At 38.4% G+C, this 27033-nt stretch overlaps 1 protein-coding gene across 2 annotated transcripts; it reads left to right on the top strand.

Annotated features, from left to right (window-relative positions):
• On the top strand, positions 1 to 27006 carry MCOLN3 (mucolipin TRP cation channel 3). Of its 2 annotated transcripts, XM_068538047.1 has the most exons (12): positions 1 to 228; positions 4070 to 4237; positions 9951 to 10104; positions 11249 to 11333; positions 11410 to 11506; positions 17028 to 17127; positions 20428 to 20540; positions 20624 to 20773; positions 23953 to 24054; positions 24163 to 24285; positions 25178 to 25384; positions 26872 to 27006. In XM_068538047.1, the coding sequence occupies exons 1-12, from the start codon at positions 1 to 3 to the stop codon at positions 27004 to 27006; spliced, it is 1662 nt and encodes a 553-aa protein (XP_068394148.1). The 2 variants fall into 2 exon arrangements, with proteins under 2 accessions (XP_068394148.1, XP_068394149.1); XM_068538048.1 differs by lacking the exon at positions 4070 to 4237.
• Positions 27007 to 27033: the final 27 nt, after the last annotated feature.

The following is a 27033-nucleotide window of genomic DNA, read 5'->3' as shown; positions in this document are numbered from 1 at the left end:
ATGGCAAATCCTGAGGCTGTTATAAGTAGCTGCAGCTCTCATGAAGAAGAAAATCGCAGCACTTTTAACCAGCATACATCTCCCTCTGAGGAGCTTCTATTAGAAGACCAGATGAGGCGAAAACTCAAATTTTTTTTCATGAATCCTTGTGAGAAGTTCTGGGCTCGAGGTAGAAAACCGTGGAAACTTGCCATACAAATTCTAAAAATTGCAATGGTGACCATCCAGGTAACCATCTCAGATCATGAGTTTAATGAAGTCTTCTTTTACTAACAAAGAGGACTATGGACAGTTTTTTTTCTTCTTTTATAACTTTTAACTGTATGCATAATAAAGAACAATAATTAAGGAGATACACAATCTTAAACCCTCCCACTTCAATATTTGTGAAAGAAGACTTTGGTTTTTTTTTTTTTTTTCCTCTAACTCTTTTCCTTCTCATCTTTCATTAAGTTATAATTTTACTCACATAATGTAATTAGTTTTCAGGAAAAGAAAATTTTAATATTTGGCTTCCAATCAAGAAGTTTAGCTAAAGGTTTCTAAATCAACTGTGGAAACTAGCTATTGCCCAACCAGAGGATTCTTTTTTTTTCCTAGTTAGTTTCCTGAGAATTTCTCTCTCTTCAGAAACTTCAGGATTTTTGTTAAGAGTATTTGGATTCTCACATCCCTGTGATCATGGGAGCCCTGAAGTGGAAGAATGTGGAGTTGATTAAAAGGAGTAGCATAGGTAGTGAAGTGTGAGACTTCATTTCAGGAGATGTTGAATCTCATTTCCTTGCCTTCTCTTAGCATTTTGGGGGGAAATTATATTTTGTGATTCTTTATATATACTTATGATTTACTCTTGTGAAGGTATGTTTTCCTGCTGGTGAGAGTAACTATCTCTTGTTAAAAGCAAAGGGGCAAAAATAAAAGATTTTAATAGGAAAAATAGATGTGATACGTTTATTTTTATTAATATTTTCTCTTAATTTGGTGAAAAATGCATAAGTAAATAAACAGCTGGTATTCAAGGAGAATTTTTTTAACTCTGAAATCGCTAATCTTAACTGATACTTGAGAACAAATGCTTAAGGTGTTAGAAGCTAAGGCTATTTCTACAGTCATATGAAGTTGGTGAAATTCTTGCCTAAGTTTCTGATGCTAGGTGTTGTGTAAAGGAAACTGACACTTGAGTGATTATTTTGTTCCAGGACATTATTTTATTTAATTTCAACAATACTTCTATTGGATAAATACTGGAATCCTTCAGTTTACAGAATAAGGAACTGATATTTATAGAGCCACATGATTAGTACTGACTAGTCCTGCCACTGGCGGAATCAAGACTTTAGAGGCACGTGTTCTCTCCCTCTAACATATCAACATAAAAATGGATGTTCAGTTCTCAGTACATTTGGCAGGCTGGAATTGAAATTCTTAACTTCCAGCTGATAACGTAGTGTGTCACAATAGTGAAAATATTTATCTGTGTTGTTTCTCATAAGTTGGAGGGAAAGCCTGTGTCAGTTGAACATGAATGTTTTCTACTTAGAATGTTAGGTACCACTTGTGTGTTTACTGTGTTTCGGCCTAAACATTTTACATCATCACATTCAATTCTTAAAACAAATCAGAGGTAGGTAGTAGTATCCCCATTACACAGATGAAAACACTGAGGCTTAGTGAAGTAAAATAACCTGTCATAGTCAGGAAACTAGAAGAATAGAACTGAGATTCAAACTCAGATTCTATTCCCTCTAAGACTTATGTTCTTTTTTTTTTTAATTTTTAAACATCTTTATTGGAGTATAATTGCTTTACAGTGGTGTGTTAGTTTCTGCTTTATAACAAAGTGAAGCAGCTATACATATACATATGTCCCCATATCTCTTCCCTCTTGCATCTCCCTCCCTCCCACCCTCCCTATCCCACCCCTCTAGGTGGTCACAAAACACCGAGCTGATCTCTCTGTGCTATGCGGCTGCTTCCCACTAGCTATCTATTTTACGTTTGGTAGTGTATATATGTCCATGCCACTCTCTCACTTTGTCCCAGCGTACCCTTCCCCCTCCCCGTATCCTCAAATCCATTCTCTAGTGTGTCTGTGTAAGACTTATGTTCTTAATTACTCCTAAATCTTTTAGGGAGCTCATCTAACTTTCCTGTGTTTCTTAGGGTGGTCAAGAGGAAAATTGACTAACAGTTTAAGATGTTAAGCCTGTTAGTAATAAGCATATAAAAGGCATTTAGGTAAGTTTTTTTTGAAGTAACTGAGGGTTTTTCTTAATTGTGATGTTTCCTTAATCTACACTGGAACAATCAAACAAATATTACATAAAGACTTTGTAATTGAGCAAATGAGGGTGACTTGATGAGAGATTTCCTCTTTTCAGGGAAAAGACAGTGGTATTTCTGTTAAGTTGGAGATGTTGTGTCTGCAGCAGCAAAAGAAAGATGACTATGATGATAGGCACCCTACTAAAAGTTTCCCTTTTCACACTGCCTGGCTCAGTCTCTGAATTATAGCAGTTCTCTCTGCCAGTGGTACTCTTGTCTGCCCCTAGGCCCTTGAGGGCAGGAACTGTGTCTTCTAGCTCAGTGCTGGCTTGTGAAGGTACTCATATATTTGAATGAATCGGTAAAAATATCTTTGGGAATTCTCTGGAGGCTTTTTGATCATCAGCTTCGATAGATGTAAAACCCCTGGAATATCAAGCTATCATCTTACTGAGATTTAAATAAGACACAGCTTAAAGAGGCTCTTTAGAAATGAGAGTTGAGTTAGGTAGAGAGTGATGACACGTGTGGGGTACAGGGCATACATCACAAGGGGAGGTGAGAGCCGAAAAGATTGGTCCACTGTCTCTATTTTTCCCTGATCAGACCCTGGATACTTTGTGTAGCATGAGCTTGGATAGTTAGAGCTTGGATTTAGTCTGTTAGACTTGGGTTAGAATTTTGACTATATACTTGCTACTGATGTGACTTGTAAAAATTATTTAACTTCTCTGAGTCTTCATGTATGCATCTGAAAATGGGTGTATTAGGAACTATGCTGTGGGATTAGTATGAAGAAAGTTCCTGCAGTAGTGTATGGAACATAGGTTTTCAGTGTTGTTCCCCTTTCCATATAAAATATATGTTGCCCCCCTTACTCTGGTATCTAAGTCAGAATATATGTTCTAAACTTACAGCGCGCACGCACGTGTGTGTGTGTGTGTGTGTGTGTGTGTGTGTGTATGGGAGAGAGAGAGCAAGAGGACAACTGAGTTTCATGTAAAACTCTGGGGTCAATCCTGCATGAATGTTAGGGATATGTTATGTTAATATACTTTAATTTAGAGATGAGTTGAAAGAATATTTTTATTTTTGGCCTTATTGTCACAGTTTTGGTAATTAGACCTAGGAATATAGTTTGATTATAGGACTTAAACTTATGTAAGATATTTCTTAGGTTGTATTGTACACCTGCTTCAAGACCTTTTTGTTCTACAGAATTCATTTTGAACTCTTCTATTTGCCATTCAAGCCCCTGCACCATCTGACTCCAGTCTTTCTGTTCACCTTTTTTTCTCACTATTTCTCTAATTGAATTATGCTGGTGTCCTCAATGTCCCCCCAAAGTGCTAAGTTCAACTCGACCTTCTTGGCCTTTCCCCCCGTGCTCCTCAAATGTCCCCTGCCCAAGTTATGCACATATTTCAGGGTTTCTATTATTCTCTCTTCCTTAGAGAAACCTTCCAACTTCCTTAGTCAATTACCTTGCTTCTCTGAGCTAAAGAACTCCTAAAGGGCTTCTCTGAACTCCTAAATCTTTTGTTGGTAGGGAAAATGTCATAAGTGGGATCATACATGAAAATAAATGTTGAAAGTATGCAAAATCACTTTCTTTTATTTTAAAACTAGAAACCCACCTTATCTTTAAGGACAAATTAATTCACAGCTGCCAAACTTTAATTTCTATTGAATATATTCAGGATTAATTAGGCATTGAATCCTGAATAGATGAATTGATCATTCTATAGAGACCTTTTATTTCATTACTTTTTGACCCTCTTACTTTTTCTTTTTTTCTTTTAAGCTGATCTTTTTTGGGCTAAGTAACCAGATGGTGGTCGCTTTCAAGGAAGAGAACACTGTAGCATTCAAACACCTCTTCCTAAAAGGATATATAGACCGAATGGATGACACGTATGCAGTGTATACACAAAGTGACGTATACGATCAGATCATCTTCGCAGTGAACCAGGTAAATCAAGCACATGCATTCTTCACTTGGGAAAAAGATTAGACTGGAAAATTGTTAGCAATGTACATAGTAGAAACTGACATTCAGTTGTACAAGGGTGAACATTTTTAAATGAAATATGTAAATGACATGTATAAAACAGTTAAGTTTTTTTAATGTTGCCAACAAACTTTAACAGAACTAGAAGTTGAGAAAAGCTTTTGTTTAGTAACAGAGAGACAGAAACTTTAAAGACTTAATTAAAAGAGTCAGAGCTAGGGCTTGGCATGAGAACCTCAAAGGTTTAAAATGATTAACCATGACCTTGGTTGTAAGTAGTCATTAAGTCCTCAGAGTTTATACTTTCAGGGACCCTTAACAAATAATGAGAATATTAACTTTGCAGAGTGTGTATAGTAACCAAGACCTGAAAGTTCATTTAAAAAATAAGTAAGGCCTTTATGTCATATATGACAATGATTTTATTGTAATATTGATTAACTGCCTCAGAAAGGAAGCTTGTTTTTCATACAGATGATTCAAATTCTATTCAGAGTTTCTGATCAATTTGTTTTTGCTACAAATAGTACTTTCTCAAGTCCAAAATTTCCTATTTTGTGGGAATCGTTGGAAGCTTTCTTGAAGTCAGTATTTCCAACCTGAGTTAGTCTTTAGATAACATTTCAAAAATATCACAACTCTTCTTCAAAAAATTATTATAGTGCAATTATGGCTCTCCTTATCCTGGAGACAAACTATGCACAGTGAGATAAAATACGTATTTGTGACGCTAAGGCTTTCTGATCGCATTCAGATTACAAAAATTGGCCAGAAATCTATAGTAATAGAAGTAAGCTGCATATGTTGTTAAATAGAAATATGCCCTACAATTTGTAAGGTAAAAAATAGTAAAATGCTGGAGATATTCGGCTTTGAGATTCTTGTTTTAAGATTATTAAGTTTATCTAAAGCTACTCTGAACCAAATTGGTAGTTTGGTTTTTGGTGGGAGGGGCGGGTAGAGGCAAGATGTAAACAGTTCATTAAATTCCTCCTAAAACATTTTTACCTTTTTTATATAGTAAGCCTAAGAGCAGTCTTAAAAATATAATATTTGGCATTCAGGCCATTCTGTTTATCAGATTTCCATGTTCTTTACAGAATTGCATGTAGATTCCTTGTGCTAGTATATAGGTAGATAATATTAATTGGGGTGGGGTTTACTTAGGGCAAGTGACTCCCTACCATCTTCTGGGCACTATCAGGCATTTTATTTTATTTGTTTTGAATTTTATTTTATTTTATACAGCAGGTTCTCATTAGTTATCTATTTTATACATATTAGTGTATATATGTCAATCCCAATCTCCCAGTTCATCCCACCACCACCACCCTCAGCCCCACTTTACCCCCTTAGTGTCCATACATTTGTTCTCTACATCACTATCAGGCATTTTAAACTGAAGGTAAAAAGTATCTTGATCACAATATTCATAAATAAAGTTTTTGTTGTTAATGAGGTCAGTTATTCTACACGATTCCAGGGAACTGAATAGAGAAAATATAGACTGATATGAAAGAAAGATCTTTGTTTGCTGTAAGGAAATCTCTTGATAGTTGCGGTGATAGTCACCAAGGAGAACAAACAGATAAGACAGTAGCTTCTCAGTCCTTAGAGCTAGTTCCATGACTAATTAGTTTTCCTGATGAGTAGAACCCTAAAATGCCACCTAACTGCATAACCTCTAGGGTTCATCCTGATCCAACACTGGTTATAACAGCATCACTTTTGTTCAGTATATATGTTTATGTATTTGAATATCAAAGACCTAGTTATTTTTATACTATGTCCTGGCTTTTAGCAATCAGTCATGTTTGGGCCATCTTTACTGGGTTCCTTCCTTCTTTCATCTGCCCCTTAAATTAAGGCAGTTCTCAAAGGCTTGTCCTTTTCCTACAGAATTTCCTCCTCTACACAGCCTCAGACATTGCCAAGAGAGGTGACCCTGAACCATTTGCTCACACTGCTGCATGCAGACAGCTCACGAGCACCTCAGAACCACTCCGTCCAAAACGGGTTCCTGTTCTCTTCCCACCTGCTCCCCAGACATGTTTCTCTTTCTGATCACTTGCTTAGATTTAAAAGTCTCAGGGTCTTGGAACCATTTATTCTTGCAGCTCAAGCATAGTCTGTATATCCCTACTTCTGGTTGGCTTCCCTCCTTCCCCTCCCTACCATTTCTTGACTGTTTTCTAAAGGATTCACCTAAAATCACAGATCTGATTGCATAATACTCCTCATTTTATACATATAACAGTGTTCAGTGCCACATATTAATATATTTATTCCACGAAGGTGGAGGTACATCCCAGGCACTCAGATGTTTGTGAATGAATGAAAGAGCTCAAAAGATTCATGTGTTCAGATCAGGTGATCACAGAGGGACCACAAAAAATCCATCTATAATCAAGGAGCAATCGGTTTTAATCTGCTTTACTTTGGGTGCCACATTACTCAGGTAAGGATCTTTAATGTGTTTTTATATTGTCATCCAAAAGGTGACCTGGGGCCCATGGATCTGTGTGAAAAACTACTTCCCTCAAGGCAGAGCTGCAGAGGCAAGTAGGGACAGATGTCCAGCCTGATGAATGCCCCACAGAGGCCATAGCCAGTTAGGTGCCCCATCAGTCAGTCCTACAGGTCACCTGCCTTTCAACCATAGTCCCACATCACATTCCGGTCCCAGAGTCCTCTGACTCAGGCTCCAGAGCTGCCCTTTATTTGGACATGGTCCTGCCACTTGCCCCTGACCACTGTCGACTGAAGAAAATGCATAACCTAAAAGTTGAGAGCTATGTTTTATTCAAGGACATCGCTGCAGACTGCAGCCCGGGAAGGCGGCCTCTCAGATAGCTCTGAGGGACTGTTCCAAAGAGGGTTTTTGCTGAAAAAAAAGAAAAACAACAACAAAAAACCCTTGTAATGAAACATCAAAAGATTACTGCTAATCATAAAAAACAGATATCTCAAATTAATGATTTTAGTGCCTTTCTATGTATGGGAAGATGCAAGAGTCTGGGCTCATGGCAGTTATTCCTTTGATATGCATCTTAACTATCCAGGACCAGTAATCTGTTTTTCTCCATCCTGAATTCCCCTCAGAGCACACCCTTGATGCCACTGCAGTGGCTGAAGGCTTGATGGCAGGCAACACTTGTCGTTTATTGGAGTGGCAGGCAACACTCTGCCTACAACATCCAGCTCCTGCAGGTGCTCAGACCTCCACGAGGAGCCTTATTAAGATAGCAAGGAAGTCTGGCTGTAGCATCACTTATAACGTTAGCATGTACCTGAAGCCCTGCACTTTGGATCTTTTGTGTCTCAAGGTCTTACAAGGTTTGAGACACAATTTCTAAGGTAGGAGGTTCAGATCTTTAAGTAAGTCCTGTGGGGACTGCCTCACAAGGAGCGGGTGCTCAGAAGGGCGACCGGGCCCCATGGAGGTGTGACTGCCTCATGACCCCTGCTTGCCTTTCTGGCTTCACCTCCCGGTACACATCCCCTATTCCAGGCACACTGGTCTCCTTGGTACTTTACCGCATTCAATATCTTTTACCTCTTTTTTCATTTAATGTACTGTTTACCTCTTACTCCCCGACACCCCAATGTAAAACTACCAATTTGGCTCGGAGTAGCTTTATAAAGACTTAAGACACTTATTTCCTTGTATGTATTTCCTTGTTCCTTGAAAACAAACAGCTCAAAACTGAATATCTCCAGCATTATACTATTTCCCCCTATATGTAGGACATAATGCTATTTAATGATTTATGCAGCTTAATTATATCACTGTAGATTTCTGGCTCGTTTTCCCAATCCCAATGCTAGCAGAAAGGTTGGTGCCATAATCGCAAATCCTATCCTAGCAACTTACCATCTTGGTGTGCATAGATTAGCTCTAGTGAACAAAAATCCACTATCACAGTGCTCCCTAACCTTTTTGGCACCAGGGACCGGTTTCTTGGAAGACAGTTTTTCTACGGACAGGTGGCGTTGGGGATGGTTCAGCGATGGGGAGCAGATGAAGCTTTGCTCACTTGCTGCTCACCTCCTGCTGTGCAACCTGATTCCTAACAGGTTGCGGACCCCTGCACTATCACGTTATAGTGATTTTCACCTCACTGTTAATTTGACTCTGTGTCTCATACTGTTACCTGAAAACTGGGTTTGCCTCTTGGTGAATGTCACGCCAAAAGACACAGCCAAGCCAAAGGTCAGGAGAAGGAAGGCTTTATTACTTGCAGCAAGTAAGGAGAACACCAGGGATCTTTCCCAAAGCAGTGTCTCCTCAAAGAGCAAAATTGGGGAAGTTTTAAGCTAAGGGTACATGTATAATCATGAAGGGGCTTGGGCGGTCAACAGAGTCCAAGTTTTAGTTGATTGAAGTCACGAGGGTCAGAAAAGGTCAACATCATCATCCCTTAGATTTCAGTTGACCTGGCAGTTAAGTGTTTTGGGCTAATCTTTACCATTGAAACAGAACTGGGAATCTTTACAATTGATGTATTATCTTTGCTGTTGTTACTTCTCTTGCCTGTTTCTGCATTCTATTGTTCCCTTAATATTATTACTGAGACCTGTTGAAGGACCAGCATTAGATCACAAAAAGGCTTAGGCCAAAAATGGCTTCTCTTATGTCAAGAAAGCCATGCCTGTTCTCTTTCTCGAGGGACCTCCCCTACCCTATCTGCTTACAGTATTGTTCTAAGTGCTGGGGTTAGAGCAGTGGACTTGATAAATTCCTTGCCCTGTGGAACTTACATTCTAATGGAGGAGATGGATTTTAAACAGGTTTAGCCAAAATCAGTTGATTTCCAACAGTGATGAGTGCTATGAAAAAAAAAAATTAAATGGCATAAAATATTAACAATGGACTCAGGATGGTCAGAAAAGGCCTCTCTGGGGACTTGAAGTCTGGGGAAGAATATTTCAGGCTGAAGGAGTGGCAACAGCGAAGGCCCTAGAAGCTAGAAAACATTTAGTATGTTTAAGGCAAGTGTGCAAAGGAGTAAGGGAAGGGCCAGGGATAGGGCTATAGGTCTCTTGGGCTTAATAGGCCCTGGAAAAGAGCTTTGAAGTTTATTCTGAGAGACAGGAAGCCATGGGAGGGCTTTCAGTAAGAGAAAATTGCTATAAAAGTGACCAAGCTGTATTCTTACAAAGATAAAGATTTAAAAAATACATTACTTTTAGACAAAGTTTTGCTGGTTACCCTGGAACAATTTTATCCCACTTCCTATATTATAGTAAAGCAGAACTCTGACTTTATAGGAAATAGTTCAAAGATAAATAAAATTTATATTCACATTAAATGTAAAAGTCAGTTCCTAAACATAGTTATTTAAAGGCGGAAAGAACCTGAGAATTTATTTAAGGTTAAATTAAGCCTTTAATTTTGCAGAAAAGAAAGCAGCAGCTCATAAAGTCTATGACTTGCTCAAGGTCACAGAAATGAGACTTGAACCCAGAACTCTAATTAATTCAAGAGTGCGCTTTGCCCTCTGCGGTCCTGGTGCACAGTATCATGTTACTCACTCTGCATATTAGCGTGCAAGTCTCCACATGGACAGGAGGTGGGAACCTGCCATTTCAAAGGCAGGGAGGGAGGGGAATTGTGGCTTCACTTCCACCTGGCTGGGTGTTCCCCTTTTTCTGTTTCTCTTTTTGGTTGAAGTACTTGCAGCTACGCAACGTCTCAGTTGGGAATCACGCTTACGAGAACAAGGGCACGGAGCAGTCAGCCATGGCAATCTGTCAGCACTTCTACAAGCAAGGAAACATCTGTCCCGGAAATGATACCTTTGACATTGATCCAGAAATTGAAACTGGTGATGTTCTTCTATAAGCTACAACTTCCATTTTTAACTCCTTGATTTATACTTATTTATAAATCAATTTATACTTATTTATACTAATTTCATCTCTGAAAACATTGATTTGGCCTGTGCTATTAGGTCATAGTAAGAACCTTATCAGAGTTGTGTCAGGTACTTCACTATAACTCATGATTCTTAAAACAAACAAACAAACAAAAAACTCCACAAAAACCAACGAGGCAAGTTTATTATTATCCTCATTTTATAGAAGACTGAAGTGTGGCTCAGAAGGTTAAGTGATCTGCTCATGATGGAGCTAGTAAGAGGCAGTGCTGAAATTTGACCCAGGCCATGCCCTTAGCCACTTTTTTCCACAACCTCTCTGCTGGATAAGCCAGTGAAATAGACAGATATTGTCCTTATAAAACAGTATGCTTGCAAATTCTTGATGTATATAAAACTCTCTCTGCTCAAGAGCACTTCACTATTCAGTGTCTTTGGGGTAGGCTGGGCCTGGGGGGACGGGCAGGGAATGAAAACCAGAACTTAGAATAGCACAGCTTATTCTTATTAGCAAAGTTCTATTTGCAGTTTGTATCTAAAACATTAGCTTAGGTCATCGAGTCAAAAAGTAAGTACTTTTAACAATAGCCACTGGGACTTTTTCTTTGAGAAGAATAGTAAAGGATTATAGTACTGACTAGTGAAAACCTTCTAATATGCTATCTTCCTTTTTTAAAACAGTGTTTATTGTGGAAAAATTGGCAACACATATTTTTTAAAAAAGATCCTTTAAACATAGAAAATTTTATCTTAGACACTACAGATGCTTCAAACCTATGCTTAGGATACAAAAAGGAAGAAGGGCCTCAAAGTTTAGGCTTAAAAAGACAGAAAGGAAGATGGCATTCTATAGAAGACTAGTGAGATAGAGTTCAGATCTTTCTCTACCCCCATCCATTCCAGAAATGTTATAGTCACGTATTAAAAACAAATGTCACTGTAACCACGTGGTATGGATGTTTAGCTTTAAAAATCTTAATTTACAAAAATACCAGAATCTGAACATCTAGTTTTAAACATATGATCCTTTCAAGATGCAGTTTTCTATATTTATTTTAGGCGCTCTATTACGATTTGTTCCTTTCTATGGCAGAATGTTTCTTTGTGGAGCCAGATGAACCTTTTCACGTTGGAACACTAGAAGAAAATAAACTCAACTTAATGCTGGACTTTCACAGGTGAGGGAACAGATGGGAGTGTAGCTCATGTTTGTGTGTATATGTTTTCACTGCACTGAAGTCTCCTGTCTTCTAGACTCATAACAGTGGAGCTGCAGTTTAAATTGAAGGCCATTAATCTGCAGACTATTCGTCATCATGAGCTCCCGGACTGTTACGACTTTACTCTGACTGTAAGTGTGGGCTGGGCTGAATTTGATTCCTATCTGGAGAAAAATAGTTTTATCTAGTTACAGGTTTATTTACTTGTATTAAGGGGTGATCAAATGTATAGGATGTTCCCATCCCACTTGGATGTGCACAGGGGAAGCACTGGTTCAGCTAGCTCTATTTTGTTATGAAGTAGTCCCTTCTTATCTGCGGTTTTGCCTTCTGAGGTAAGTTACCCCAGGTCAACCTCGGTCTGAAAATATGAAGTGGAAAATGCCAGAAATAAATTTGAAATTGCGTGTCATTCTGAGTAGCGTAATGAAAAATTTCTGACCCTCCCCAGACATGAATCATCCTTTGGTCCAGTGTACCCACCTGTTAGTCACTTAGTAGCCGTCTCAGTTATCAGATCAGTTGTCCCAGTATCACAGTGCTTGTGTTCAAGTAACCCTTATTTTACTCAATAATGGCCCCAAAGGGCAAGAGTAGTGATGCTGGCAATTCTGATATGCTAAAAGATTCCTTTAAGGGAAAAAGTGAAAGCTCTCAACTTAATAAGGAAAGAAAAAAAAATGTATGCTAAGGTTGCTAAATCTACAGGAAGAAGAAATCTTCTATCCATGACATTGTGAAGACGGAAAAAGAAATCCATGCTAGTTTTGCTGTTGCACCCCAAACTGCAAAAATTATGTCCAAAGTGTGTGATAAGTGCGTAGTTAAGATGGAAAAAGGCATTTAATTTGTACAAGATATTTTGAGAGAGAGAGAGACCACATTCACATAACTTTTATTATAGTATATGTTATAATTGTTCTGTTTTATTATTAGTTATTGTTGTTACTCTCTTACTGTGCCTAGTTTATAAATTAAACTTTATTATAGGTATGTATGTATAGGAAAAAAACATTGTATATAAGGTTTGGTATTATCTGCGGTTTCAGGCATCCACTAGGGTCTTGGAATATATCCCCTATGGATAAGGGGTAGCTACTGTACTAACCTTGTTTACTTGTTAATTATCTGTCTTCTGTACCTCAGTGTAAGTTCTCCGAGGGCAGGGACCTTGTCTTGTTCACTGCTGTGTCTTTTTTTTTTTTTTTTTTGATTGACCAAATTTTTTTATTGTGTCAGTGGTATCAAAACATATCAAATTTTACATTTTAAATAAGTGATTTATTGTATGTCTATTATATCTCAATAAAGCTGCTAAAAATGAGTTGATCAAACCTGACAAAAACCATAAGCAGGTCCTGAATATGACCTTCCTATATACAAAGCTAAAGTCACCCCATTTTCTGACTCTCAAAATAGTCTCCAGCCTAATTCACAGCTCTGAAAGTCACTGCTGTGTCTTTAGTACCAAGAACAGTGCCTGGCACAGAGTAGGTGTTCAAATACAAAAGGAACAGAGGTTTGTAGGCTCTGTATGGTCAGCTCTCAGCAGTCGGTGGCAGTCTGCTTAAGGTCATTGCCAAGGGTTCTTGCTACCGAGTTTCCTCACTGTGGATGTTTGTAGCCTTTGGGTTTTGCTCACACTGCCTCCCTTGTGCTGCCTCTAATGCTCTGGTTAGCTTCCTCGCCTTCAGCCTACCCTATCACATCTATGTTCTCCGTCTTCCAGTTGTAAATGGAGCTTTTGATGTTCTCTAGGCAGCACAAGATGCCCCTCATGTGAGTTCATCACTTCACGAGGATCAGAGTCAGTAGTAACACAATGCTGTATCGGCATATGCAGGACAGCATTTGATGACAGCTTGCCTTCATGTGGTCCAAATTTCTATTACTTCAGCAGTAGTTTGTATCAAAAGTTATGTCCACGATACTCAACTAATTGGCTGTAAGAAATCAAGTTTTCAGAAATTGAGGTTAAAAATATTTTCAGAATATAGAATAATGTAATAATTATGCATATTACTTAATAAGAAAAAGTACTAATTCTATAAGACTGTTTTTATTTGGGCTACAGATTTTGATCTTAATATTAACCAGCAAGTTATGAATTTTCAAAATTACTTGATTTTTTAAAAATTGAGCTATTATACACAGTCTTCTCTCTTCTCTCTCTGTATCTCTGTCTGTCTGTCTGCCTCTCTCTTTCTCTCTGTCTGTCATGGAAAATGATACTTTTCAGAAGTCTTATAATCCTTAAAGGCTTTGGTCAACTGACAGCTCCTTCATGGACCCTTTTGTGATTCCTCAGTTAGCAATACATTCTGTGTTCTGAACTCCCAGATTTTGTTTTCATTTTTGTATTTTGTATGTCTTACCACCTTCTCCTTTGTTTTAGGATTTTGTAGGTCTTTATCATCAACTCTACTAGACTGAAAGCTCCCTGAAGGCAGGAACCATTTTATCTTTTCATCCCTCAGAGAACATAGTAGGTGACTCAAATATTTGTTGATTGAGTAAACAAAACACTAGATCCTTTGTCATGACTCACTACATCAGTAAAAGCAACTTGGCCTTTAGCCACAGGCAAATGTCATATTTTTGCCATTCTTGTAGAATTATCCCAAGCTATATCTGTGCAGCGTGGATTTAGCAGTGCATCTCACAGAACTGTGGTGGAACTTATATCCTATCAGGTAGTTTGATAATAAAAGCCATTAGTGCAACTTCATTGCCATAAGTAAACATGAACTGAGGTAGCATGCCTGATATAAAATGCAAGGTCTTTGGAGTCAGACAAGCCTAGATTTTAATGTCAGCTCACCAGTAAGTAGCTATGTAACTTTAGGCAAATTACTTAATTGGTTTGAGCCTCAGTTTTCTCATTTGTAAAACAGAATTAATGCCCACCTACCTGACAAAATTGTTGTCAAGATAGAAGGTAACATATATGAAGGACCTACCAAAGTATATGGTATGTAATAGATATTTGATTCATTCAGCAGCTATTTATTAAGCCTATCCTGTGTGTGCCCAGTTGGATTTATAATGTAAAAGTAGTGCATTAGCATTCATTCATAGTAGTTTGATAAATTCTTGCATCCTGTATTTTGTAGCTCTTTATTAGGTGTATAAACATCTAGGATTCTTGTGTTCACTTGAGCTGACTCTTTTATCGTTATGAAATGGCACTCATTAACCCTAGTCATATTCTTTGCTCAAAAATTTACTTTGTCTGATGTTAATATAGCCATTCCAGCTTTCTTTTGATTAGTGTTAGTATGGCATATCTTTATCCACCCTTTTAAACTTATTTGTGTCATATTTAAAGTGGGTTTCTTGTTAGGCAGCATATAGTTGAGTCTTGCTTTTTTTATCCAACCTAAAAACCTCTACCTTTTAATTAAGGTGCTTATTACATCATTTAAATTGCATGTGATTGTTAATATGATCTCTCTCTTTTTCTGCCTTCTTTTGGATTGAGTATTTTTTAGGATTCCATTCTATCTCGTATGTTATCTTATTAACTATAACTCTTTGTTTTATTATTTTAGGGTTTCTAGTACACATATGTAACTTATTACAGCCTACCTTCAAGTGATGGTATACCACTACATGTATAGCATAAAAACCTGACAGTATATTTCCATTTCTTCCATCTTGGCCTTTGTGTTATTGTTGTCATACAATTTACTTCCAGATATAAACTGGAACAATACATTGTTATTATTTTCGCTTTAAACAGTCAGTTATCTTTTAAAGCAACTTAAATAATAAAAAGTCTTTATATTTGCCCATGTAGTTATCATTTCCAGTGCTTCATTCTTTTGTGTAGCTCCAGGTTTCCATCTGGTATCATTTTCCTTCTGCATGAAGGGCTTCCTTTAACATTTCTTATAATGCAGATCTGCTGGTAATAAGTTCTTTCAGCTTCTGTATGTCTGAAAAAAGTATTTCACCTTCATTTTTTAAGGATAGTCTCACTAGGTATAGAACTCTAGTTTGACTGTTTTTTCCCGAGTACTTTAAAGATGTTGCTCTTTTACAAACTAAAAATACAAACAATACAAACTGCTGTCGCTGCTAAGAAATCTGCTGTCTTTGTTCTTCTGTATGGGATGTATTTTCCCTCCTCTGGCTGCTTTAAAATTTTTCCCTTCATCTCTGATTTTAACAATTTGATTCTGATATGCCTTGATGTAGTTTTCTTCGTGTTTCTTGTATTTGGGGTTCATTGAGTATCTTGGATCTATGGGTTTATAGTTTTCATTATATTTGATATTTACTCAGTGTTATTTCTTCAAATATTTTTCTGTCTCTTTCCCCCCACTCTTCAGAGATTCCAATAATATGTATATTTGGGCACTTGAAGTTGTCCCACAGCTCTCTTTCTTTTTTTTTTTTTTTCAGTCTTTTTTTCTCTTTCTTTCATTTTGAATAGTTTTATTGCTGTGTTTTCAAATTCACCAATCTTTTTTTTTCTGTACTATCTAATCTGTGGTTAATTACACCCAGTATGTTTTCTTCTTCATTTAAAGAATTCAGCTTCTTCTAAACCTTACTTAGATGTGATTGACATTAAGCCAAAATTTATTTAATGAGCACCTACTATTTGTAAGACCCTGAGGCTCTTTGTGTGGGAAAAACAAGGATTTCTGACTCATTCAAATAATACTGAGCATCTTCCTTATGTGAGGTTGTGGGCTGGTTCCCTCAGCAGCAATGTCCTTGGTTGCTTGTCAAGGGAAGAAACTTACAGTCCAACATGAGGAGAAACAGAGTAACTAAACTTATTAAGTTTATTTGAAATCTTATAACTGAAGTGGTATCTGATTACCCCACATGAAGATTTTCAATAAAACTCATTTCAATGACAGACTTTAAAAGAACTTTTCTTTTTCTTTAGGACTTGAGAGAAGAGGCACCAAAAACAAAAACAAAACCCTCAAACCAGACTAATTTCCTTAGCTTGCCTTCTTGGTCTATGCAAGGGGAAAGTGGAAGGAGCTAGAAGGGGAAGGCAATGGAAGAACTATGAAAAGTGTTCTGGCATGGCTTTGTCCCCTTTGGTGCCTGGTGTCCCAAAATGGTTATCATTGAAGCCAGACATGCTGTTGGTTCCCTGTGACCACACCTTTTGTAATACATGTGGTTCTATAGTGATGAAGAAATCTGGTCCTAGAAGGAAAATCAAAAAAGCTCCATTTGAAATGTTTCAAGACAGAAATAATGAGCATCTGTGTTAGTAAGAATTACAACAACATTACAAATCTATCCCTAGCTGAGGCCCTGCTGGAAGGCGGAGGAAAACATACTTGTACTCGCTCTTGCTCATTGTAAGAGGGCATCTAGAGGCGCTTAGAATGGGAAGGAGGGGGAGATTTTTTTGTTTTATAAGTGGTTCAGGGCTTGAATACTGTCCTGGAAGCAGGATTGTAGAGACTAAATGTTCCCTATGGAAGATCTAGTTCAACTTTCTCAGCTCACAGAGAAATAAAAAGAACTTCCCAAGGTTGAACAGAGTTAGCAACAGGTCAAAGATGAGAGTCTGGGTCTCCTGTAACTTTGGAAGAATTGTTTCCTAATTAATGCATAGAGGCATCTTGGCTTTACAAACTATAGGTATGTTTTTTACCCTTTTCCTGTTCTTCACAGATAACATTTGACAACAAAGCCCACAGTGGAAGAATTAAGATAAGTTTAGATAATGACATTTCCATCAGAGAATGTAAAGACTGGCATGTATCTGGATCAAGTAAGTGATGAATTTTACTAGGTTTAAAGATGGTTATTAAATAATATTAAATGGTTATTAAATTACTTGTCCCAAGGATATGTGGAACATTAAATGAAAGAATTAGACCATACCCAAGTCCCTAATTCTCTGCAAGTAGATCAATTCATTGTAGTTATCTGATGTTCCAAGTAATTCCCAACTTATTAGTAATCAAAATGGCTTTTCCTGCCTTCTCCATGTGCCCTCACTGGCCCACTCCTTACCAAAAAGAAAAAAATGCTTATAATCCCCCCAGCAAAAAGAAAATCACATATACTCAAACCAATGTTTATCGAGTGCTTATTGCATAAGTATAATACTTCCACCTACATCTTCCTCACTTCAATATTTTAAAATATCTTTGAGATAGGTAACATCCCTATTTTTACAGATGAAGAAACTAAGGTTCAATGAATTTTGGTGTGTATGGGGTCATACAGCCAGGGAGAAGTCAGGTAGTATTTGACCCTGAAGTATCCCACACCTTATAATTATCTTCTATCTAGGTCAAAAAAGTAGATGAAATAAGGAAAGGGTGCATTCCTAGAAATATGGGCACAAACTCAGGTATAAACTGAGTATCACTGAGAATTTTGGAGCTGAACTGGATAAAACTGACTGGGAAGAATTGATCTAATTTCCTAGTCCCTTGTATTGATATGTAGTGGTGTGCTGTGCTAGACTTTAATGATTAGGTCAGAGGGTCTCGGATTCTAGTGAGCAGAAGCGTCATTCCAAATACCTGCTAAGATGCAGTTTCTCCAGCTTCATACAAGACAGTCTGTGGGTCTGGGGGTGAGACCCAGGAATGTGCAGGGAGTCCTTATTCAGACCATACTTGTATAATAATTGCTTTAGGGTTTCCTACTAATGGATTCACGAAGTTCAGATGTAGTAATGAGATAGTATGAGTAAATACAATAAAATAAAATTTCCTCATTCTAGTATTCTTTTCACTAATAGGTAACTTCAAATATATGAAGATCTTGAATCACAAACACTTATTTCAATTACAAAGTTGTTTATTTGAAACACAAGCGTGTTTTGTCATCTGTAAACATTGTAATACTTCTCCACAAACTTGAGAATAGGGAAAATGAGAGCATATGAAGGTGCCTGGAACATAGGCTTTCTCTCAAATGTTTGTTTGTTTGTTTCTTTTTTTTTTTTAATTTATTTATTTGGTTGTGCCGGGTCTTAGTTGCAGCTCATGGGTTCCTTAGCTGTGGCATGTGAACTCCCAGTTGCGGCATGCATGTGGGATCTAGCTCCCTGACCAGGGATCGAACCCGGGCCGCTTGCATTGGGAGCGCAGAGTCTTAATCACTGTGCCACCAGGGAAGTCCCTAAATGTTTGTTTTCTTGAATTTTAAGTTTTTCTGAAGTAGATTTAGTCCTTCGTGTAACAATTAGATGCCTCTTGACAAAATTACAGGATGCTTCATTTCAGAATAGTCTTGAGTTCTTTCTATCAGCATAGAGCAGTACAACTTGTTAAGTAAAGACACGCTCTGTAAGAGAGCATGTGACAGCCAGCCCTCTGCCCACCTCTCTTCACCTGGCTCTGCTCATGCTGGGAGAACTGATTCTCAGAATCTCTGCATGGGTGGCTCTGCCTTGTCACTCAGGTCTCAGCTAAAACCCACTGCCTCTTTGGTGAGGCCTTCCTTCATTGTGCGGTATAAGTGAAACTTTCTTTTCCCCATTCCCCCACCCAAAGCTCCCTCAGCAATGGTGGTCAAAATTTAGTGTTACCTGGAGAGCTTAGGAAAATGCAGTTTCTGATTCACTGGGTCTAGGGTAAGGCAGGAGAATGTGCATTCCTAACAAGTTCCCAAGGGATGCTAAGAGCCACTAACACAGAGTGATGGATGCTGGAGACAGACTGCAAAGGTTTGAATCCTGACTTTGCCACTTACTGGCCGTGGAACCTTGGGCAAGTTCTGTGACCTCTCTGTGCTTCAGTTCTCACCTGCAAAGTGGGATAATCACACCTACCTCGTGGGTGTTGCTGTGAGGTGCAAGTGAGTTAAAAACTATAAAATTCTTAGAACTATGCCCGGCAGGAAATGCACTCAATACATGTTAGCTATTTGGATTTACTTTCTTCATATCACTTACTCCTATCAGAAAATAATTTGTTCATTTACTTGTTTACTTTTTTCTCTTATATCGCTGGAGTAGAATAGAAGTTCTACAAGGTCAGGGGCTTTGTCTGTCTTGTTCACCCGTTATATTCTCAGCATGTAGAAACACACCTGATGCTTAATAAGTATTTTATACCTAGATAAGTATATTTAAATAGGATATGCAGGAACCCTAACGGTATTAAGAACAAAAGACTACAAGCTGATAAATAAAGAACTTTGATGGATGGTTGTGATGATTTTTAAAAGAAGGACTTTTAGTCTCCTTTAAATACTCATGGAAGAATCTGTATCAGAGCCTTTTCTCTTTGTTGTCTTTGTGCAAAGAATGCTTGAATTATTTAAATTATTCTAAACATGAGTGTGAAGGATCCATATAAAACTTGAAAATGCTTCTGAAGGATGCAAAAAGAAGACTTGAATCAATTAAAAGGCACACTATGTTTTTGGACAAGTGATTCAACATGATGAATATGTCAAGTCTTCCTAAATTAATCTATAAATTCAACATAATTTCCTCCCAAAATTACCTGTAGGATTTTTATTGGAATTTGACAATTTGGTCCTGAAGAATATATGGAAAAATAACAATCAAGACTAGCCAGCAGAAATTCTAGGAAAGAGTAATGAGAGGTATTTTTCTGAGGCATTAAAACACACAAAAACGTCAGAAGGGTAAGATATGGTACTTGAATACAAACGGCCATTTGGTACATGGTAAAGACGGCATTTCAAATCATTTGCTCTTTTAATTGGCAAAAATTAAAGAATATGGAGAAGATGTGGAGATATGTGTAGGTATGTAAACTGGCATGATCTTTTTGGAGAGCAATTTCTTAGATCTTTTTTTATAAAGATGCATATGCCTTACCCCAACAATTCCATCTTTGGGTATTCATTCACCTAAAGGATCACTCGCACCTGTGCACAAAGAAGACCTGGAGAATGGTTTGTAGTAGGGAAAACCAGGTTACAATCCAAGTGTCCTTACAAATATAGTATTGTACATCTATACTGAAGTACGCAATGCAGCAGTTAAAATAAATGAGGCTAAAAATGAAAAGAAAAAAAGAAGTATATGTCACCATATTAATGTTCCACTAAATAAGCAGGTAATCCACTTTCCTTCCAGTTCAGAAGAACACTCATTACATGATGATCTTTGATGCCTTCGTTATTCTGACATGCCTGGCTTCGTTAATCCTGTGTGTTCGATCTGTGGTGAGAGGGCTTCAGCTTCAGCAGGTAGGGATCACTGCTTTCTAGGAACGTGATGGACATTTTGATTGATGGAGAAATTCACCGTGCCTCCCCTCTTTTCCCAAAAGGAATTTGTCAATTTTTTCCTCCTCCATTATAAGAAGGAAGTTTCTGTTTCTGATCGAATGGAATTCGTCAATGGATGGTATATTATGATTATTATTAGTGACATATTAACCATTACTGGATCAATTCTGAAAATGGAAATCCAAGCTAAGGTAAAATTTTTTCCTATTTATGTCATTGTTAGTATCAGATTTGCATTAAAGGTCATTTATTTTTTCCAAAACGTTAAGAATTCGCAGAGTAAGCTCTTAGATAGCCTCAACCACCAGAGGGCAGACAGCAGAAGCAAGAAAAACTACAATCCTGCAGCCTGTGGACCAAAAACCACAGTTACAGAAAGATAGAGAAGATGAAAAGGCAGAGGGCTATGTACAAGAATTCGCAGAGTAAATTATTTCTTTCAAACATTATATTGAGTAAACCTGAAATAACAGTAATTTGTAAAAATCTAGTCCAGAAATCTTTTAGGCTGAGTTTTCCAAAGTGTGATTCACAGTCCTCTGCATCAGGATCAATTGGGTAGTTGGTAAATACCCCACGTTAGACCTCCTGAATGTGAACTCTGGGGGTGGGGCCTGTGAATTCTTACACACACCAAAAGTCATACACACTCCAAGGTAACTAAGGTAAAAGGTGTTTTTTGTTGTTCTTACAAGAAATACCAGAATCTTCAACAAAAAGAGTCGGCTGGGGGCAGGTGGAGGGAAGTGAGGCCAAACTACTATTGTGTGAGTCCTTGCAATTGTTCCCTTTGTCCATTCAAATTGAGAATATTCCCATTTTCCTACTTTTCCTATTTATGTACTACAAGGTTTTCCATTTTAAGTTAGGACTAATCCAGCCTGGATATCAACCCTCCCCCAAAACAAAAATCAAAAACAAGACAAAACAAAACAAAACGAATACTGTTCAAACTAATCTTGTTCAAATTTATATTTTTCTAGCCTGACTACAACTAAATATGAGTATGATCCATGTGGGGAGCCTCTTATGGTTCAGATTCCTGGGCAGAGACCCCAAATGCAATGGCTCAGTTAAGACAGGAGTTTATTTCTCCCTCACGTAATAGGGTGGATTTTACGTGCTGGCAAGTTGCTCAGCTCCACACCATTCAGGAATCCAAGTTTGTCCCATCTTTTTCTCTGCCGACCATTAAGGGCTCCCCCAGACTGCATGATTGATGCTGGGTTGCCTCACAAACAGATTGCAGCCCATGGAAGGGAAACCTGGTATGGTAGGAGGTCTCTCACAGTCTTATAACCTTGGCTCAGAATGGCAGCCTTCATTTCTGTTCAGCCCTACTGGATAGAATTTAGTCACAACTAACGGCAAGGGAGCTGGGGGAGATAGCCCAGGCATGTACCTCAGAAAGAGAGAAGGGGTTTAGGAGGCCATGGAGCAGCTGTCACTATATGCCAATGTAGTATATATATCATTAGAATTGATGTTTAACTTTAGGGACCAAAAAAAGAGGAGTAGGGGGAGATTTGCAGCAAATCTTTATTTTTACCAAACTCACCTACCATTAACTTCAATGAGCCCTACATGGTGTCCAACAATCTTTCTACATTTTTCTAGGCTATTCATTCCCCATGTCTTCTAGCTGATCATTTCATATTTCTTCTCTTTTGAAACCTGTAATACTCCCCGCCCCATCCTCACTCTCAGCTGATGACCTCACTTCCTATTTCACAAAATAATAGAAACAAAATAGGAATTCCACAAATTCCCACTTCATTTATCTACCTGCCAGCATCAGTGCCCATGTGCTTTGCTTTTTCTCTGCTACTGTGGATACATTATTTAGGTTACTATCCAAGGCCATTTCATCAGCATGTTGTTTTTTTTCTCCTTTCTAAAAAGGCAAAATCTCAACCTATTCTCCCTCCAGCTACTTCCCCATTTCTCTGCTCCCCTTTATATAGCAAAAGACCTCAAAAGAGTATTTAATCCTGTTTTTGACTCTGCTCTTCCCATTCCCTCTTGTATCTGTTCCAGTCAGGCTGCCCCGCCACTCCAGGGCAACGTTCCAATGACCTCTCATGTTGCTACATTCAATAATCAATTATTTATCCTCATTTTGACCTATCAGCAGCTTTTAGCAGTGCAAGCACGCCCTCTTTGTTGATGAACTTTTTCACTGGCTGTCACTTACCTGGTTTTCCTCCTAAATCACTGGCTGGTCTTCTGACTTTCCATTGCTGGTTCCTTCTCATCTCACCAAGCTATTAAAGTGACAGTATTTCAAGGCACGGTGCTTGGACACCTTCTTTTTCTGCCACTGTCTTGGTGATCTCATCCTGCCCCATTGCGATAAATAGTGTCTATTTTCCCGTGATTTTCAAATCTATATCTCCAGCTTGGAATTATTCCCTGAACTCCAGTCTCAAATATCCAACTGTCTATTCCACATGTTCACTTGGATGTCTACCCGGCCTCACAAATTTAACATACCTGAAACAGAACTCCTGAAATCTCCACCTCCACAGTCCAAACCTGCTTCTCCATGGCCTTTCTAAGTTCAGTTAATGGCAACTCTTTTCAGTTGCTCAAGACAAAAGCCATAGCTTCATCCTCAACTCTTCTCTTCCACTAATCCCCTCTCCTCCATATCTCATCCAAGAGGAAATCCTATTTGTCTACCTTAAAAAAATCACCTCATCACCTTCACTGTTGCCAGCCTGGTCCAAGGCACCGTCAGCTCTCATTTGCATTATTGCAGTAACCATCTCACTCTTCCAACAATCTGCTCCCAACATATCACTCCTGTTCAGAGCTCTCAATCTCCCCAGTCTATTCAGAATAAAAGGTAAAGTTTTTAAGTTACACTCGTGAGGCCCTAAACTACCTGCCCCCTCACTTCTATGACTGCACACTCTCCCCCATAGCTCACTCTAGCCAGACTCACTATCTTGCGAGGCGCCCTCCTGCTTTGGGGCCTCTGCACTTACAGGTCCCTGTGCCTGGAAAGCTCTTCCACAAGATTTTTGCTTGGCTTGCTCCCTCACTCCCTTCATGTCTTTACTCAAAGGCCACCTTCTCAGTGATCACTCCACCCTATCTGAAATGCAACACACAGACTTCCCTTATCCCCTCCCCTGAATTTTCTCCTCAGCACTTACCATCAGCTAATGTACTAAGGGTTTTGCTAATTTACTTTTATCACCTCTCTCTCCACACTAGAATATAAGCTTCATGAGGGCAGGGAATTTTGTTCTCTGCTTTGTCCTTAGCATCTAGAACAGTGCCGACACATTGCTACTCAGCAAATAATTTTTGCCCAAAATGAATTTCTGCTACATAACTGATTATTTTTTCCACTCTGTTTTAGAGTCTGACAAGTTATGATGTCTGTAGCATACTTCTTGGTACCTCTACCATGCTAGTGTGGCTAGGAGTCATCCGATACCTTGGTTTCTTTCAGAAATACAATGTAAGGAATTCCATGGTTCTCCAAGCTGCTGGTATTTCTCTTTCAAAGTTATTGCACTGCTTTGTCTAGAGGACAAAGGGATTCTAATGACCTCTCTTACTTTCCCAGCTCCTTATTCTCACCCTTCAGGCAGCACTGCCCAATGTCATCAGGTTCTGCTGCTGTGCAGCTATGATTTATTTAGGCTATTGCTTCTGTGGATGGATTGTGCTGGGGCCTTACCATGATAAGGTACTGATAAACAATTTTTTTCCTGTTGTTATTAAGCTCTCAGAGTAGTGCCAGTGGCTTGTTATCCTTTTCAAATAAGCTCCTTTTACTTTGTGACTCAGCCTTAAAATGTTGTAGGTAATGTATCTATTGCCAAGTTTATAAATTGGTAAGGTAAGACCACCTTGAGAGGATAACTGATTCACTTGACTGCCTCAACTCCTTTTGTGGAATATGTCAGATAATTAAGTCTTTCTTACCATCAGTGAAGTCAAGCTTGCCAATTTGATTCATCGATATATACTAGAGTGGGCTATTTAGTTAAGTCTTATTGAAATTTGACTTTATTTTAAAAAGTAGTATAGGGAGAAACTTGTAGAAATATTGAATAGTTTGTTTACCAGAGTTACAGTCTTGACTATAATGCCATCATCTTAAATGGCATGAACTTTATAATGAGAAGCATGAGTATGCATGGTTGGGACCTGTGTTTCTCACAGAAGCATTTCTCTTTCTACCAAGGTAAATGGGAGGGTAAAGCTTGACTCAGAAAAGCACTGAAGGTGCAGACAAGCTCTCCTATCTTCAGTTCAGGCTGGTCCTATTAAGAGGAGCATCTGAAGGAGCTATTTGTTCCAAGAAAAACAGTAGGCATGTACATGTTATGTACATCACAAGACAAATGCCTGGAGGAATGACTCCGTTTTCCTGGGTGTCTCCAATGTGTACATGTTATTAAACTTTTGTGTGATTTTCTTTTGTTAAAAAAAATGCTTGTGGTTACCCCAGGTTATTTGTTTGAAGGGGTAACTTGGGATATCTAGTCCCACTATTTTTAATATGGTGTCATGATCAAAGTCTCCAATGGGAAGGACCATGAAGTAAAGGGAACTTTTCCCTTTTGTTTTTCCAGTTCCGTTCTCTGAACATGGTCTCTGAGTGCCTTTTCTCGCTGATAAATGGAGATGATATGTTTGCCACATTTGCAAAAATGCAGCAAAAGAGTTACTTGGTCTGGCTCTTTAGCAGGATTTACCTCTACTCATTCATCAGCCTCTTTATATACATGATTTTAAGTCTTTTTATTGCACTGATCACTGATACGTATGAAACAATTAAGGTAGGTTCATAAAGAACAATGAGGAGCAGCATTTTCCTAAAACTTGTAGAGTGGCAATAAAATATAGTACCTGAGGGGGAGGGGATCAATGGAATGGTAATTTCTTCAGGGTAGAGAAGAAGGATCTCAATTTTAGATACTAAAAACAGAAATGAAAGAGAAATAGAACTTCTAGAATGTTGAAAGTTTTGTCTCTGAGTAATTGTGCTTTTTCAGAGAGGGTTTCAAATCGTTTATTAGAATTATAAGGATCAGTAGATACTGAGTGAGTGAAACAGACAGTCAAAATTTTGTGGGAGCTTTTAAAATCCACTTTTCATAAAGAAAAATTGACCTCTTCATTTGGAATGAACCCCTGCGTGGGACTACCCCAGAGGCCTGGTCTCCAGAACAGTCAAGGGATTAATATGTCAAGTACGAGCCATGTGTGTGTTACATAGTCAGGAACATGATTTGAAAAGCTGTTATCATTCATATTGTCACTCCACATTGAATATTTAAAAATCAGTTTGAGCCCTTTGAAATATGGCAAGGCAGAATAAATATCCATATGTATTTAAATTTCTAATAACTTGATACTGTTAGGTATACTATTGGCATAGACACTTCCACTTGGGGACTTTTCTTTCTGAGCATGAGAGGGGTAATGAAACATGATGCCATGCGAATGGATAAGGAGAAAGGTCATCAGGAGTTGATGGATTATGAATTGATAATTACAAATACCTTGCTCACGAAGCCAGGGTTCTGACTTCATTCTTACCGAATCAGATGTCAGGAACCGACTGTCCTCAATACTTGCTTGGCAGACTTGCTTAGAGTCACCAAGGAGACTGGGAAAGAATGTAGTTGTACCCGTCCAAATCCCTTCCCATGGTGCTCTAAAAATTCACTACCTTCAACTCTGCATGTAGAGAGCTATATATATATTATTCGAGGGTGACATCTGAGGTCTCAAAGAATAACATGAGTTGACAGCTCTGGATGACACAAGCCTAAGACTCGTAGTTTAGATGTTAACCTTCTTCCATGGTCTCAGAGCACTTGTCAAATGGGCGAGTCCTTTCTGATCCTTGCTGGTCGTGGCCCGTTCTAGAGATCTTAGACCCCCAAACTGATATAAATATTAGGCCTTTAAATAAATCTGTCTGTCTGGAAGAGAGACTCCAAAAGGGTGTGCAGGCTGGATTTTACCTGGAAGGAGCTCTCAGATTCAGATTCAACATGCCCATTTTGGGTTGAATCAGACCCACAAAAGAGAGCCCAGGAGGGCACTGCAGAATCTTAGACCCACTTTTCCTTAGCCAAACCTAAGACTGGCTCTAGAGGCTACATCCCCATGAAAATACTTGGAAGCAAGTAAACTATCCCTTTAGAAAAATCCCCACCTCTGTAGCCAAATGATCCACTTTGAATTTGAAATAAAGCTGTTTTCAAGGGACTTATTAATGAAAACTTTTTTTTTTTTTTTTTATTCTTCTGTATAGCATTACCAACAAGATGGCTTCCCTGAGACTGAACTTCGTATATTTATATCAGAGTGCAAAGATCTGCCCAATTCTGGAAAATACAGATTAGAAGAAGACCCTCCAGTATCTATATTCTGCTGTTGTAAAAAGTAGCTATTAGGCTAATCTATGCCCTGGAGG

Source organism: Eschrichtius robustus, chromosome 3 (assembly GCF_028021215.1).
Source record: "Eschrichtius robustus isolate mEscRob2 chromosome 3, mEscRob2.pri, whole genome shotgun sequence".
Classification (NCBI taxonomy): domain Eukaryota; kingdom Metazoa; phylum Chordata; class Mammalia; order Artiodactyla; family Eschrichtiidae; genus Eschrichtius; species Eschrichtius robustus.
Note: the sequence above shows the minus strand (reverse complement) of the source record. Positions and strands in the feature narration are given on the sequence as shown.

Bases quoted from the DNA above. Each gene is read 5' to 3' on its own strand.
- MCOLN3 (XM_068538047.1), top strand. From the start codon at position 1: ATGGCAAATCCTGAGGCTGTTATAAGTAGCTGCAGCTCTCATGAAGAA. The intron at 24,286-25,177 runs GTACTGATAAAC...TTGTTTTTCCAG, and splicing joins TGGGGCCTTACCATGATAAG to TTCCGTTCTCTGAACATGGT. The intron at 25,385-26,871 runs GTAGGTTCATAA...TCTTCTGTATAG, and splicing joins ATACGTATGAAACAATTAAG to CATTACCAACAAGATGGCTT.